Source organism: Hyla sarda, chromosome 3, assembly GCF_029499605.1.
Source record: "Hyla sarda isolate aHylSar1 chromosome 3, aHylSar1.hap1, whole genome shotgun sequence".
In the NCBI taxonomy this organism is placed as follows: domain Eukaryota; kingdom Metazoa; phylum Chordata; class Amphibia; order Anura; family Hylidae; genus Hyla; species Hyla sarda.
Window position 1 is genome coordinate 18225989 of NC_079191.1, and position 13522 is coordinate 18239510.

A 13522-nucleotide genomic window follows, 5' to 3' on the forward strand; every position below is an offset into this window, starting at 1 on the left:
ATGTCTTCCCCATAGTCCACCAACAATGTCTTCCCTGTATACCTCCACCAATGTCTTCCCTGTATACCTCCACCAATGTCTTCCCTATAGACCACCACCAATGTCTTCCCTATAGACCACCACCAATGTCTTCCCTTTAGACCACCACCAATGTCTTCCCTTTAGACCACAACCAATGTCTTCCCTTTAGACCACCACCAATGTCTTCCCTATATATCACCACCAATGTCTTCCCTATATATCATCACCAATGTCTTCCCTGTATATCACCACCAATGTCTTCCCTATGAACCACCACTGATGTCTTCCCATAGTCCACCAACAATGTCTTCCCCATAGTCCACCAACAATGTCTTCCCTGTATACCTCCACCAATGTCTTCCCCATAGACCTCCACCAATGTCTTCCCCATAGACCACCACCAATGTCTTCCCTATAGACCACCACCAATGTCTTCCCCATAGACCAACACCAATGACTTTCCTATAGACCACCACCAATGTCTTTCCTATAGACCACCACCAATGTCTTCCCCATAGATCACCACCAATGTCTTCCCCATAGACCAACACCAATGTCTTCCCTATAGACCACCACCAATGTCTTCCCTATAGACCACCAACAATGTCTTTTATATAGACCACCACCAATGTCTTCCCTTAAGATCATCACCAATGTATTCCCTATATATCACCACCAATGTCTTCCCTATGAACCACCACTGATGTCTTCCCTATAGACCACCACCAATGTCTTCCCCATAGTCCACCAACAATGTCTTCCCTGTATACCTCCACCAATGTCTTCCCTGTATACCTCCACCAATGTCTTCCCTATAGACCACCACCAATGTCTTCCCTTTAGACCACCACCAATGTCTTCCCTTTAGACCACAACCAATGTCTTCCCTTTCGACCACCACCAATGTCTTCCCTATATATCACCACCAATGTCTTCCCTATATATCATCACCAATGTCTTCCCTGTATATCACCACCAATGTCTTCCCTATGAACCACCACTGATGTCTTCCCATAGTCCACCAACAATGTCTTCCCCATAGTCCACCAACAATGTCTTCCCTGTATACCTCCACCAATGTCTTTCCCATAGTCCACCAACAATGTCTTCCCTGTATACCTCCACCAATGTCTTCCCCATAGACCTCCACCAATGTCTTCCCTATAGACCACCACCAATGTCTTCCCTATAGACCACCACCAATGTCTTCCCCATAGACCAACACCAATGTCTTTCCTATAGACCACCACCAATGTCTTTCCTATAGACCACCACCAATGTCTTCCCCATAGACCACCACCAATGTCTTCCCCATAGACCAACACCAATGTCTTCCCTATAGACCACCACCAATGTCTTCCCTATAGACCACCACCAATGTCTTCCCTATAGACCACCACCAATGTCTTCCCTTAAGATCACCAACAACGTTTTTTCCTATAGACCACCACCAATGTTGATAGTTAGCATTTGTTTCAGGGGGGAAAAGAAGCATCACAATATATATATACTATATATCCTATTCTACCTTCCTAGACACTAGACCGAATTTCAATTCCTTTTAACAAAAAAGACAAGGAAACAGTCAGTACTCTGCTCAGAGTCTTTATTTCTTGCTGGTGATTTGGTGACAGGCTATGAAGTTTCGGATGGTCATCATGGCATCAAGGGGTCAGGAGAGAAGATCTTATCAGTGTCACCAGGATCAGGTCACTGTTCATTTGGCTACACCCGTCTCCTCCTGTAGGAATAGCGCTGTCTACGCTTGTGTCCTAGAAGAAGCAATAATATGATCCATGGATTTAGTTTGTGTTCTTCAACTAACACCAGTGGTCTCCAGACGGTGGCCCTACGGACATAGCAAAACTACAACTGCCATCTTGCCCGGACAGCCGTTGGCTGTCCGGGCAAGGTGGCAGTTGTAGTTTTGCAACATTTGAAGGCCACTAACCTACTGCCATCTACCTATGTTAGGCTGTCTGCGAGTCCTCTGAGTCCTCCGTTTCCTACGATGGGTTGTTCTACGCTGCTTGTGAGCGGCAGTTCTTCTCAATTGCTTGTGAGCGGCCATGGTGTCTTTGATGGTACTTGCTGCTTCCAAACAAGGCTGGAGGTGAATGTCTTGTGTGATGCCCAAGTGCGATCTTCTGATAGAGTGAGGCTATTATGACACGTACAGCCCTCTCTTTGGTAGCTATGAGGTCACATGTATGATGTAAGCGGATGTAGGCTAGGGCTTGTTGACCTCGGTTTGTGAATACAGTGCTCCCTCAAGTTACAATATTAATTGGTTCTGGGACGACCATTGTATGTTGAAACCATTGTATGTTGAGACCAGAACTCTATGGAAACCTGGTAATTGGTTCTAAAGGCACCAAAATGTCATCCAAAAATAGGAAAAAGTGAGAATTAGAGAAAAATAAGTAGATAATTAATAAAGATATAGCAAGTCCTTACATAGAAAAGTAAGAAAGAGCTGCTGGGAGCTGTAAATCACTGTCTATGTCAGTGTTTCCCAAGCAGGGAGCCTCCAGCTGTTGCAAAACTACAACTCCCAGCATGCCCGGAGTTGTAGTTTTGCAACCGCTGGGGGCACCCTGCTTGGGAAACGCTGGTCTATGTAGAGGACAGGAGCTTCTTCGGGGTCCTGTACAGTACACGCAATGTCCTTAAAAAGTAACATGGAGCCGCCCTCACCTGGTGTCCAAAGGAGAAGCTACTCCTTGCCCAAAGAGTACAGAACATGTAATGCCTCCCTGTACTGTAGGGGGGCGCTACCAGACACCAGTCAGTGCATACACTTCAGTAATACAGGTAAAGAGTACAGAACATGTAATACCTCCCTGTACTGTAGGGGGCGCTACCAGACACCAGTCAGTGCATACACTTCAGTAATACAGGTAAAGAGTACAGAACATGTAATGCCTCCCTGTACTGTAGGGGGGCGCTACCAGACACCAGTCAGTGCATACACTTCAGTAATACAGGTAAAGAGTACAGAACATGTAATACCTCCCTGTACTGTAGGGGGCGCTACCAGACTCCAGTCAGTGCATACACTTCAGTAATACAGGTAAAGAGTACAGAACATGTATTACCTCCCTGTACTGTAGGGGGCGCTACCAGACACCAGTCAGTGCATACACTTCAGTAATACAGGAGTTTTGCCAGTGAATTCCCATTCTGATTGGTCAGTTCATTGACACGTTTCACAGATCTGGACTGTCCATAACATTGTATGTTGAGTCTGGTTTCAACTTACAATGATCCAGAAAAGACCATTGTATGGTGAAACTATTGTATGTTGAGGCCATTGTAAGTTGAGGGATCACTGTATAGTGAAGGACATTGTACATTAAGGGAACATTCACACATACAGGATCCTGCGCAGATTTGATGCGCAGGATTTGTAACTGCAGATTAGAAGCGGAGCTCAGTCATTTAGTTTACATTGAAATCTGCAGCAGAAAATCCTGCGCATCAAATCTGCGTACATGTGAACTTACCCTAAAGGGGTGTTCCAGTGAAAAAAAAAATGTTTTTAATATCAACTGACAGATTTGTAAATTACTTTTATTAAAAAGTCTTTATCCTACCAGTACTTATCAGCTGCTGAAGTTGAGTTGTTCTTTTCTGTCTGACAACAGTGTTCTCTGCTGACATCTCTGCTTGCCTCAGGAACTGTCCAAAGCAGGAGAGGTTTGCTATGGGGATTTGCTTCTACTCTGGACAGTTACTGAGACAGATAGAGGTGTCTACAGTGAGCACTGTTGTCAGACAGAGAAAAAAACTCAACTTCAGCAGCTGATAAGTACTTGTTACAAATACAAGAAGCAACTTGGTTGCTATGGTCAACTCAGCAACTTTTCCCACTGAACAGGTTTTGATAAATCTCCCCCATAATGTTAATTAAACTGTATGGCCAGTGGCGTAAATGTGAAAAAAAAAAGTATAAAAAGTGATCAAAAAGTCCCATCAAAAGAAAAATGGTACCAATAAAAACTGCAGATTAGGGCGCAAAGAATAAAAATAAGAATGTTTTTTGGGTTCAGACGGGGACATTTTAAAGGGGTACTCCATTGCTCAGCATTTGGAACAAACTGTTCGGAACGCTGGAGGAGGCGTCGGGAGCTCGTGACGTCATATCCTCCGCCCCCTCATGACGTCACACCCCACCCCCTCAATGCAAGTCTATGGGAGGGGGCGTGACAGCCGTCACGCCCCCTCCCATAGCTTTGCATTGAGGGGGTGGGGTGTGACATCATGAGGGGGCGTGGCTATGATGTCACGAGCTCCCGGCTCCGGCGTTCGGAACAGTTTGTTCCAAGTGCTGAGCAGCGGAGTACCCCTTTTAAAGGAAGTACTCCGCCCCTAGACATCTTATCCCCTATCCAAAGGATAGGGGATAAGATGTCAGATCGCCGGGGTCCTGCTGCTGGGGACCCCGGGGATCGCCGCTGCGGCACCGCGCTATCATTACTGCACAGAGCGAGTTCGCTTTTTGCGTAATGACGGGCAATACAGGGGCCGGAGCATCGTTACGTCACGGCTCCGCCCCTCGTGATGTCACGGCCCACCCCCGTCAATACAAGTCTATGGGAGGGAGCGTGGCGGTCGTCACGCCCCCTGCCATATACTTGCATTAAGGGGACGGGCCGTGATGTTATGAGGGGCGGAGCCGTGACGTAACGATGCTCCGGCCCCTGTATTGCCCGTCATTACGCAAAAAGCGAACTCGCTCTGTGCAGTAATGATAGTGGGGTGCCGCAGCGGCGATCCCCGGGGTCCCCAGCAGCGGGACCCCGGCGATCTGACATCTTATCCCCTATCCTTTGGATAGGGGATAAGATGTCTAGGGGCGGAGTACCCCTTTAAGCATACTCCTTTTCATACAAAAGGTTTTATTTATTTTTTAATTAGTAAAACAAAATAAAACCTATATTAATTGGGTATCGTTATCCTTTGGACCTACAGAATAAAGATAATGGGCCTCATTTATTAAGAGTGTTCGGTTTTTACTAGTGTGAAATGTTGTTTCAGACTTGCAGGATTCCTCTCTATTTACTATAAGGCCGGGTTCACACTACGGAATTTCCACCTGCAATTCCGCTTTGAAATTGCAGGCAGAAATTCCGCTTACTAAAATGTAAAGTGTAGCGAATGGGTTTCCGTTCACAAATTCACGCTTCGGAATTTGTGAAGCGGAATTTGTGAACGGAAAATCCACTTGGAAATTTCCGCCTGTAGAATGGCGTTGCTCATTCTTCAGGCGCAAATACTCGCGGAACACATTGCGGTCTATTGGAGACTGCAGTGTCCGTGCGGTCCTAGCGCCGACTGATTCAGCACTGGCCGCACTCGGAATCTCCGGGCGGAAATTTTCTGCCCAGAGATTCCGTACTGTGAACCTAGCCTTAGGATTCAAAGATTTAGGCTAGGTTCACACTCCGGGCAGAAAATTTCCGCACAGAGATTCCGATAGACCGCAATGTGTTTCCGCCTGAACAATGAGCAACGCCATTCTTCAGGCGGAAATTTCCAAGCGGATTTTCCGTTCACAAATTCCGCTTCACAAATTCCGAAGTGTGAATTTGTGAACGGAAACCCATTCACGACACTAGACATTTTAGCAAGCGGAATTTCTGCCTGCAATTTCAAAGCGGAATTGCAGGTGGAAATTCCGTAGTGTGAACCCGGCCTTACAAGTCGGGAACATTTTCTGTCCAGCTTTTTCTAGGTGGAAATTTCCAGCCATTTATCCACAGGATTTTCTGTGAATTCAATAATAAATAGGTCGGGTTGTGAAAGCGTGCCCCTTTTTGGGTTGGCCACGCCCCCTTTGTGACAGACCACGCCCCTTTTTGGCTTTTCACACACAAAGCAAAATGAGGGTCAATTGGGGAGATTTATCAAAACCTGTGCAGAGGAAGAGTGGTGTAGTTGCCCATAGCAACCAATCAGATTGCTTCTTTCATTTTCCACAGGCCTCTTTAGAGGCCTGTGGAAAATGAAAGAAGCAATCTGATTGGTTGCTATGGGCAACTACACCACTCTTCCTCTGCACAGGTTTTGATAAATCTCCCCCAATGTGTTATTTTTTTACCAAAAAGTGCACGGTGTAGAGTAAGAAGCCCTAAATGGTTACAAAATGGCAGGGTATTTTAATCTCAAATGGGTCTGTAAGTCCAAAATAAAGCATTTGGTCTACTAGAAAGTGAGAAGGAAACAACTAAAGTGCAAAAGTAAAAAATGTAAATACCTGTACGGTTAAAGGGGTACTCCGGTGAAAAACTTTTTTTTTTATTTATTTATTTATTTATTTTTTTTTAAATCAACTGGTGCCAGAAAGTTAAACAGATTTATAAATTACTTCTATTAAAAAATCTTAATCCTTCCTGTACTTATTAGCTTCTGAATACTACAGCGGAAATTCTTTTCTTTTTGAAACACAGAGCTCTCTGCTGACATCACGAGCACAGTGCTCTCTGCTGACATCTCTGTCCGTGTCAGGAATTGTCCAGAGCAGCATAGGTTTGCTATGGGGATTTTCTCCTGCTCTGGACAGTTCCTGACACGGGCATCAGGTGTCAGCAGAGAGCACTGTGGACAAGACATACAATGATCCCAACATACAATGGTTTCAACATACAATGGTCGTCCTGGAACCAATTAATATTGTAACTTGAGGGAGGGACTACTGTACTGTCCAGAGTAGGAGAAAATCCCCCATAGCAAACATATGCTGCTCTGAACAGTTCCTAAAATGGACAGAGATGTCAGCAGAGAGCACTGTGCTCATGATGTCAGCAGAGAGCTCTGTGTTCCAAAAAGAAAATAATTTCCTCTGTAGTATTCAGCAGCTAATAAGTACTGGAAGGATTAAGATTTTTTTAATAGAAGTAATTTACAAATCTGTTTAACTTTCTGGCACCAGTTGATTTAAAAAAAAAAAAAAAAATGTTTTCCACCGGAGTACCCCTTTACCATTAGCAGCAACGCTTCTGAGCCATGATAACTGTATCTATTTCTGAACAGATGACGATGATTCCTGACGGACCTCGTTGAGTTATATTGGGGTACACCAGGGTTTATGGTATTTTTCATGACAGGAATAATGTATTCTGCAAATTATGATATCTATTTATTTATTTTTTCCTGAAAATTATGATTATAACTAATAGATACAATTCATCTGTACAACTAGAAGTGACCTGGCATTTTGTGTTCTATTTTCCAGCTAAACACCATGTCAATGGCCATGCAATGGTTGAACCATTTCCCGAAGGCACTGAGATGGCAATATTTGGTAAGTAGCTAAGAGACTTGTCTGGCTGTGTCTGAAATAAAGGATGGAATCTGTCAGCTACAATGTATCTTAAATGAACACATGTTACATTTTTATAAAATAAATATTTCACTTTTTCAATCATAGTTTTCTTTCGGAAGGTCAAGCAGCGCCTCGTTGCCAGATAGTTGACTCCTTCCCTCTTGTTTACAAGTATACGGAACCCTTCCTTGGCCAAATTAATAGCAAATTTGCCCACATGAGCGATTGGTCCCGATTAATTACCGCTTTTCTTTTATGAAAATATAAAATTGAGTTGTTTAAAAGGCGACGGTGCGCACCCCACTGTTCGCGAACAAATGAAATCGAAAATTAGGCCGGACCGCGGCGTCAGACTAATAATGTCAGGCGGGCTCCCCAAATTGAGTTGGACGGAGGAGTTGTTTAATTTAACGTAATGAAGGTTGTGTAATTACACCGGGAGCGCGGTCACACTGTGATAATGCTCTAATTTATCTCTTGGGAAAACATTTGAATGTAACTATGGACTCCAGGCAGCGAGTCCTGCCCGACGCCACTGCAATAAGTCACTCCGGCACAAATAACTCTTTTATAACCAGGTACAATTGGGTCAATTTAGTGAGACGGACAGAGCGGAGCCCGCTAGATAAAATAACATCGAAGAGCACTTTGCCGACTCTTGTTCGTCTTTTTGAGTTATTTAAAGGGGTCCTCCGCCCCTAGACATCTTATCCCCTATACAAAGGGTAGAGGATATGATGTCTGATTGCGGGGGTCCTGCTGCACCTGCTGTTCGCTTAGAGTGTCGGGTGCAGCGCCGGAGGCTCGTGATGTCACGGCCACGCCCCCTCAATGCAAGACTATGTGTCGTCACGACCCCTCCCATAGACTTGCATTGAGGGGGCGTGGCCGGGACGTCACGAGCGGGGTGTGACCGTGATGTCACTAGCTGCCGCCCCGCATCACCAGTCATCCAGGTCTCACCTCATACCGGCACGGAGCGAAGTTCACTCCGTGCGCTGGATGTCTGGGGTGCTGCAGCTGAGATCGCGGGGGTCCCCAGCGACAGGACCCCCGCGATCAGAGATCTTATCCCCTATCCTTTGTATAGGGGATAAGATGTCTGAGGGGTGGAGTTCCCCTTTAAATGTCCCTACGGCCAAAAAGTAAATCCCACGTGTGCAGTGACGTAACAGTGATGTCTTTTTTTTTTTCCATGCAAAAATCAATCTGTTTTTCCGTCAGATCTGTTATGGAAATCATATTGATGGCCACTCTGCCTTTCCAGAAAACCCTTCCTCAAAAGAAGAGAGACAATGCAGGTATCTCATCCCCTACTTGGGATACAGCACCGTGGACTTCGTAACTGTCTCCAGGACAGGCAAAAGCCTGATTTGGTTGTACCCACTGGATGAATGTGGGCAGGACTGGTGCAAGGATTTTTGCCATCCTATGCAAAAGCTAATTTTGCCGCCCCTTTATTCCTCCCATTGACACGCCCCACCCTACTACTGGGGTGACACACTGTAACAAATCTCCTCTTCATTCAATCTCCTTACTACTGGGGTGACACACTGCAACAAACCTCCTTCTCATGTAATCACCTTACTACTGGGGTGACACACTGTAACAAACCTCCTCCTCATGTAATCTCCTTACTACTGGGGTGACACACTGTAACAAACCTCCTCCTCATGTAATCTCCTTACTACTGGGGTGACACACTGTAACAAACCTCCTCCTCATGTAATCTCGTTACTACTGGGGTGACACACTGCAACAAACCTCCTCCTCATGTAATCACCTTACTACTGGGGTGACACACTGCAACAAACCTCCTCCTCATGTAATCTCCTTACTACTGGGTTGACACATTATAACAAACCTCCTCCTCATGTAATCTCTTTACTATTGGGTTGACACACTGTAACAAACCTCCTCCTCATGTAATCTCCTTACTACGGGGGTGACACACTGTAACAAACCTCCTCTTCGTGTAATCTTCTTACTACTGGGTTCACACATTGTAACAAACCTCCTCATGTAATCTCCTTACTACTGGGGTGACACACTGTAACAAACCTCCTCCTCATGTTATGTCCTTACTACTGGGGTGACACACTGTAACAAACCAGCTCCTCATGTAATCTCCTTACTACTGGGGTGACACACTGTAACAAACCTCCTCCTCATGTAATCTCCTTACTACTGAGGTGACACACTGTAACAAACCACCTCCTCGTGTAATCTCCTTACTACTGGGGTGACACACTGTAACAAACCTCCTCCTCATGTAACCTCCTTATTACTGGGGTGACACACTGTAACAAATCTCCTCCTCATGTAATCTATTTACTACTGAGGTGACACACTGTAACAAACCTCCTCCCCATGTAATCTCTTTACTACTGGGGTGACACACTGTAACAAACCCCCTCCTCATGTAATCACCTTACTACTGGGGTGACACGCTGTAACAAACCTCCTCCTCATGTAATCACCTTACTACTGGGGTGACACACTGTAACAAACCTCCTCCTCATGTAATCTCCTTACTACTGGGGTGATACACTGTAAGAAACCTCCTCCTCATGTTATGTCCTTACTACTGGGGTGACACACTGTAACAAACCTCTCCTCATGTAATCTCCTTACTACTGGGGTGACACACTGTAACAAACCTCCTCCTCACGTAATCTCCTTACTACTAAGGTGACACACTGTAACAAACCCCCTCCTCATTTAATCTCCTTACTACTGGGGTGACACACTGTAACAAACCTCCTCCTCATGTAATCCCCTTACTACTGGGGTGACACACTGTAAGAAACCTCCTCCTCATGTAATCTCCTTACTACTCGGGGTGACACACTGTAACAAACCTCCTCCTCATGTAATCTCCTTACTACTGGGGTGACACACTGTAACAAACATACTCCTAATGTAATCACCTTACTACTGGGGTGACACACTGTAACAAACCCCCTCCTCATGGAATCACCTTACTACTGGGGTGACACACTGTAACAAACCCCCTCCTCATGGAATCACCTTACTACTGGGGTGACACACTGTAACAAACCTCCTCCTCATGTAATCTCCTTACTACTGGGGTGACACACTGTAACAAACCCCCTCATCATCTAATCTCCTTACTACTGGGTGACAACTGTAACAAACCTCCTCCTCATGTAATCTCCTTACTACTGGGGTGACACACTGTAACAAGCCTCCTCCTCATGTAATCACCTTACTACTGGGATGATACACTGTAACAAACCTCCTCCTCATGTAATCCCCTTACTACTGGGGTGACACACTGTAAGAAACCTCCTCCTCATGTAATCTCCTTACTACTCGGGGTGACACACTGTAACAAACCTCCTCCTCATGTAATCTCCTTACTACTGGGGTGACACACTGTAACAAACATACTCCTAATGTAATCACCTTACTACTGGGGTGACACACTGTAACAAACCCCCTCCTCATGGAATCACCTTACTACTGGGGTGACACACTGTAACAAACCCCCTCCTCATGGAATCACCTTACTACTGGGGTGACACACTGTAACAAACCCCCTCCTCATGGAATCACCTTACTACTGGGGTGACACACTGTAACAAACCCCCTCATCATCTAATCTCCTTACTACTGGGTGACAACTGTAACAAACCTCCTCCTCATGTAATCTCCTTACTACTGGGGTGACACACTGTAACAAGCCTCCTCCTCATGTAATCACCTTACTACTGGGATGATACACTGTAACAAACCTCCTCCTCATGTAATCTCCTTACTACTGGGGTGACAGTTTTGCGGCTGTCAGGACCTGGAGAAATAACTTTCTTACGGAGGGCAGAACGGCGCCCCCATCAAGATGGCGCTCTAGGCGGCTGCCTATTTTGCCTATAGGTGGAGCCGGCCCTGATTGTGAGACGATCCTGTCCTGGGCATAAGTTTTTCAAAACTGGAGTACCCCTTTAACAAGATTCCGCCTGAACAAGGATCCACATAAATGTATAAGCCATCTCTCTGAATGGCCACTATCGAGGCTGAGTGTTGAGGTAAAGGTCTTATCCAGGAATAGAAAAACAGAGGTAATTTCTTTCCAAAACCACTCCTTGTCTGTCTCCAGGTTGGGTGTGGTTCTGCAGCTCAGTTCCATTGAAGTGAATGGAGCCAAGTTGTAATACCACACCCAATCAGGAGAAAGACAGGGAGTGTTTTTTTTTAAATAAATTACTACTGTTTTTCTATTCCTGGATAACCCCTTTAAAGGGAAACTGTCAGCAGCTTTGAGCCATCAAAACTATTGACAGCCCTAAATAGATATGACTGAGAAAACTACTGTTTAAAGGGGTACTCTGGTGGAAAACTATTTTTTTTTTTGTAAATCAACTGGTGCTAGAAAGGGGTACTCTGCCCCTAGACATCTTATCCCCTATCCTGGGGACCCCTTGGATCTCGGCTGCAGCACCCACCTGTTGCGGCTTCCGGAAACGCTGGAGGCTTCGGCTCCCGACCACGGTGACGTGAGATCGTGACGTCACGACCCCGCCCCCGTGTGACGTCACACCCCGCCCCTCAATGCAAGTCTATGGGAGGGGGCGTGACAGCTGTCACGCCCCCTCCCATAGACTTGCATTGAGGGGGCGTGGCGTGGCGGCACACGGAGGCGGAGTCGTGATGTCACACGGGGCGGAGTCGTGACATCACGATCTCCCGTCACCGTGGTCGTGAGGCGTTAGGATGAGAGTCTCCAGCACTGCCGGAAGCCGCAACAGGTGGGTTCTGCAGCCGAGATCCCGGGGGTCCCCAGGGGCGGGACCCCCGCGATCTGACATCTTATCCCCTAGCCTTTGGATAGGGGATAAGATGTCTAGGGGCGGAGTACCCCTTTAAACTGGTTTCTAAATTACGTCTATTTAAAAATCTTTATCCTTCTTTTTCAAATAATTTGTATTATTTTTTAACAAACATATAGTTAAGTAAACCTACAAAGGGGATTTTCATCCATAAAAAGTACATATTTCTATTGCATCACAGAAAATGAAAAACTGTGTGTAGTTAGATGCGTGACATATGCAATACATCAAATATCCATTTGGTCACAGATACAAATATAAAGAACAAAACATTCACAACAAAGGGGAAAGATCAAGAGTAAGGGGTAACAAATGAACAAAGGGAGGTGAGCATGAGCTAGAGAACGCTTAATGGGGTACTCCGGTGCAAAACATTTTTTTTTTTTAAATCAACTGGTGCCAGAAAGTTAAACAGATTTGTAAATTACTTCTATTAAAAAATCTTTACCCTTCCAGTACTTTTTAGCAGCTGTATGCTTTTGAATTTCTTTTTTGTCTCGTTCACAGTGCTCTCTGCTGACACCTGATGCCCGTATCAGGAACTGTCCAGAACAGGAGAAAATCTCCATTGCAAATCTATGCATGCTCTGGACAGTTCCTGTCAAGGACAGAGGTGTCAGCAGAGAGCACTGTGGACAAGACAAAAAAGAAATTCAAAAAGAAAAGAATTTCCTCTGTAGTATACAGCTGCTAAAAAGTACTGGAAGGGTAAAGATTTTTTTATAGAAATAATTTACAAATCTGTTTAACTTTCTGGTACCAGTTGATTTTAAAAAAAAATGTCTTCCACCGGAGTACCCCTTTAAGTGTGCTCACCTGAACAAGGCATAGAGAAAAGAGTCGTTATAACTCATTGCATTGTAAAGGTAAGTATAGTATTAGTCTATTTGAGTGTCTAACAATGAAATGTAATGTACCTTTAATCGTAGCTGGAGCCGAAAAGACCCAGGTAGTAAAAGATAATAAAATCTTAATCCTTCTAGTACTTATCAGCTGCTGTATGCTCCAGAGGAAGTTGTGTAGTTCTTTCCAGTCTGACCACAGTGCTCTCTGCTGACACCTCTGTCCATGTCAGGAACTGTCCAGAGCAGGAGAGGTTTCCTATGGGGATTTACTCCTGCTCTGGACAGTTCCTGACATGGACAGAGGTGTCAGCAGGAGAGAACTGTGGTCAGACTGGAAAGAACTACACAACTTCCTCTGTAGTATACAACAGCTGATAAGTACTGGAAGGAATAATATTTTTAAATAAAAGTAATTTACAAATCTGTTTATTTTTCTGGCACCAGTTGGTTTAAAAAAAAAAAAGTGTTTTCCACCGGAG

At 45.1% G+C, this 13522-nt stretch overlaps 1 protein-coding gene and 1 long non-coding RNA gene across 3 annotated transcripts in view; one reads left to right on the plus strand and one right to left on the minus strand.

The window, feature by feature from the left end:
* Positions 1-13522, plus strand: part of MSRA (methionine sulfoxide reductase A) — a 400542-nt gene that overhangs the window by 174584 nt on the left and 212436 nt on the right. For both annotated transcript variants that reach the window (XM_056563826.1, XM_056563827.1), the window contains one exon: positions 7259-7327. In XM_056563826.1, coding sequence (XP_056419801.1) covers positions 7259-7327 — 69 coding nt within the window. The remainder of the gene's footprint in view (positions 1-7258; positions 7328-13522) is intronic.
* On the minus strand, positions 1611-2288 carry LOC130361168 (uncharacterized). The gene is made up of 2 exons (XR_008890893.1): positions 1987-2288; positions 1611-1793 (listed from the first exon to the last, which is right to left on the minus strand). It is a non-coding gene; the product is annotated as an uncharacterized LOC130361168 (long non-coding RNA).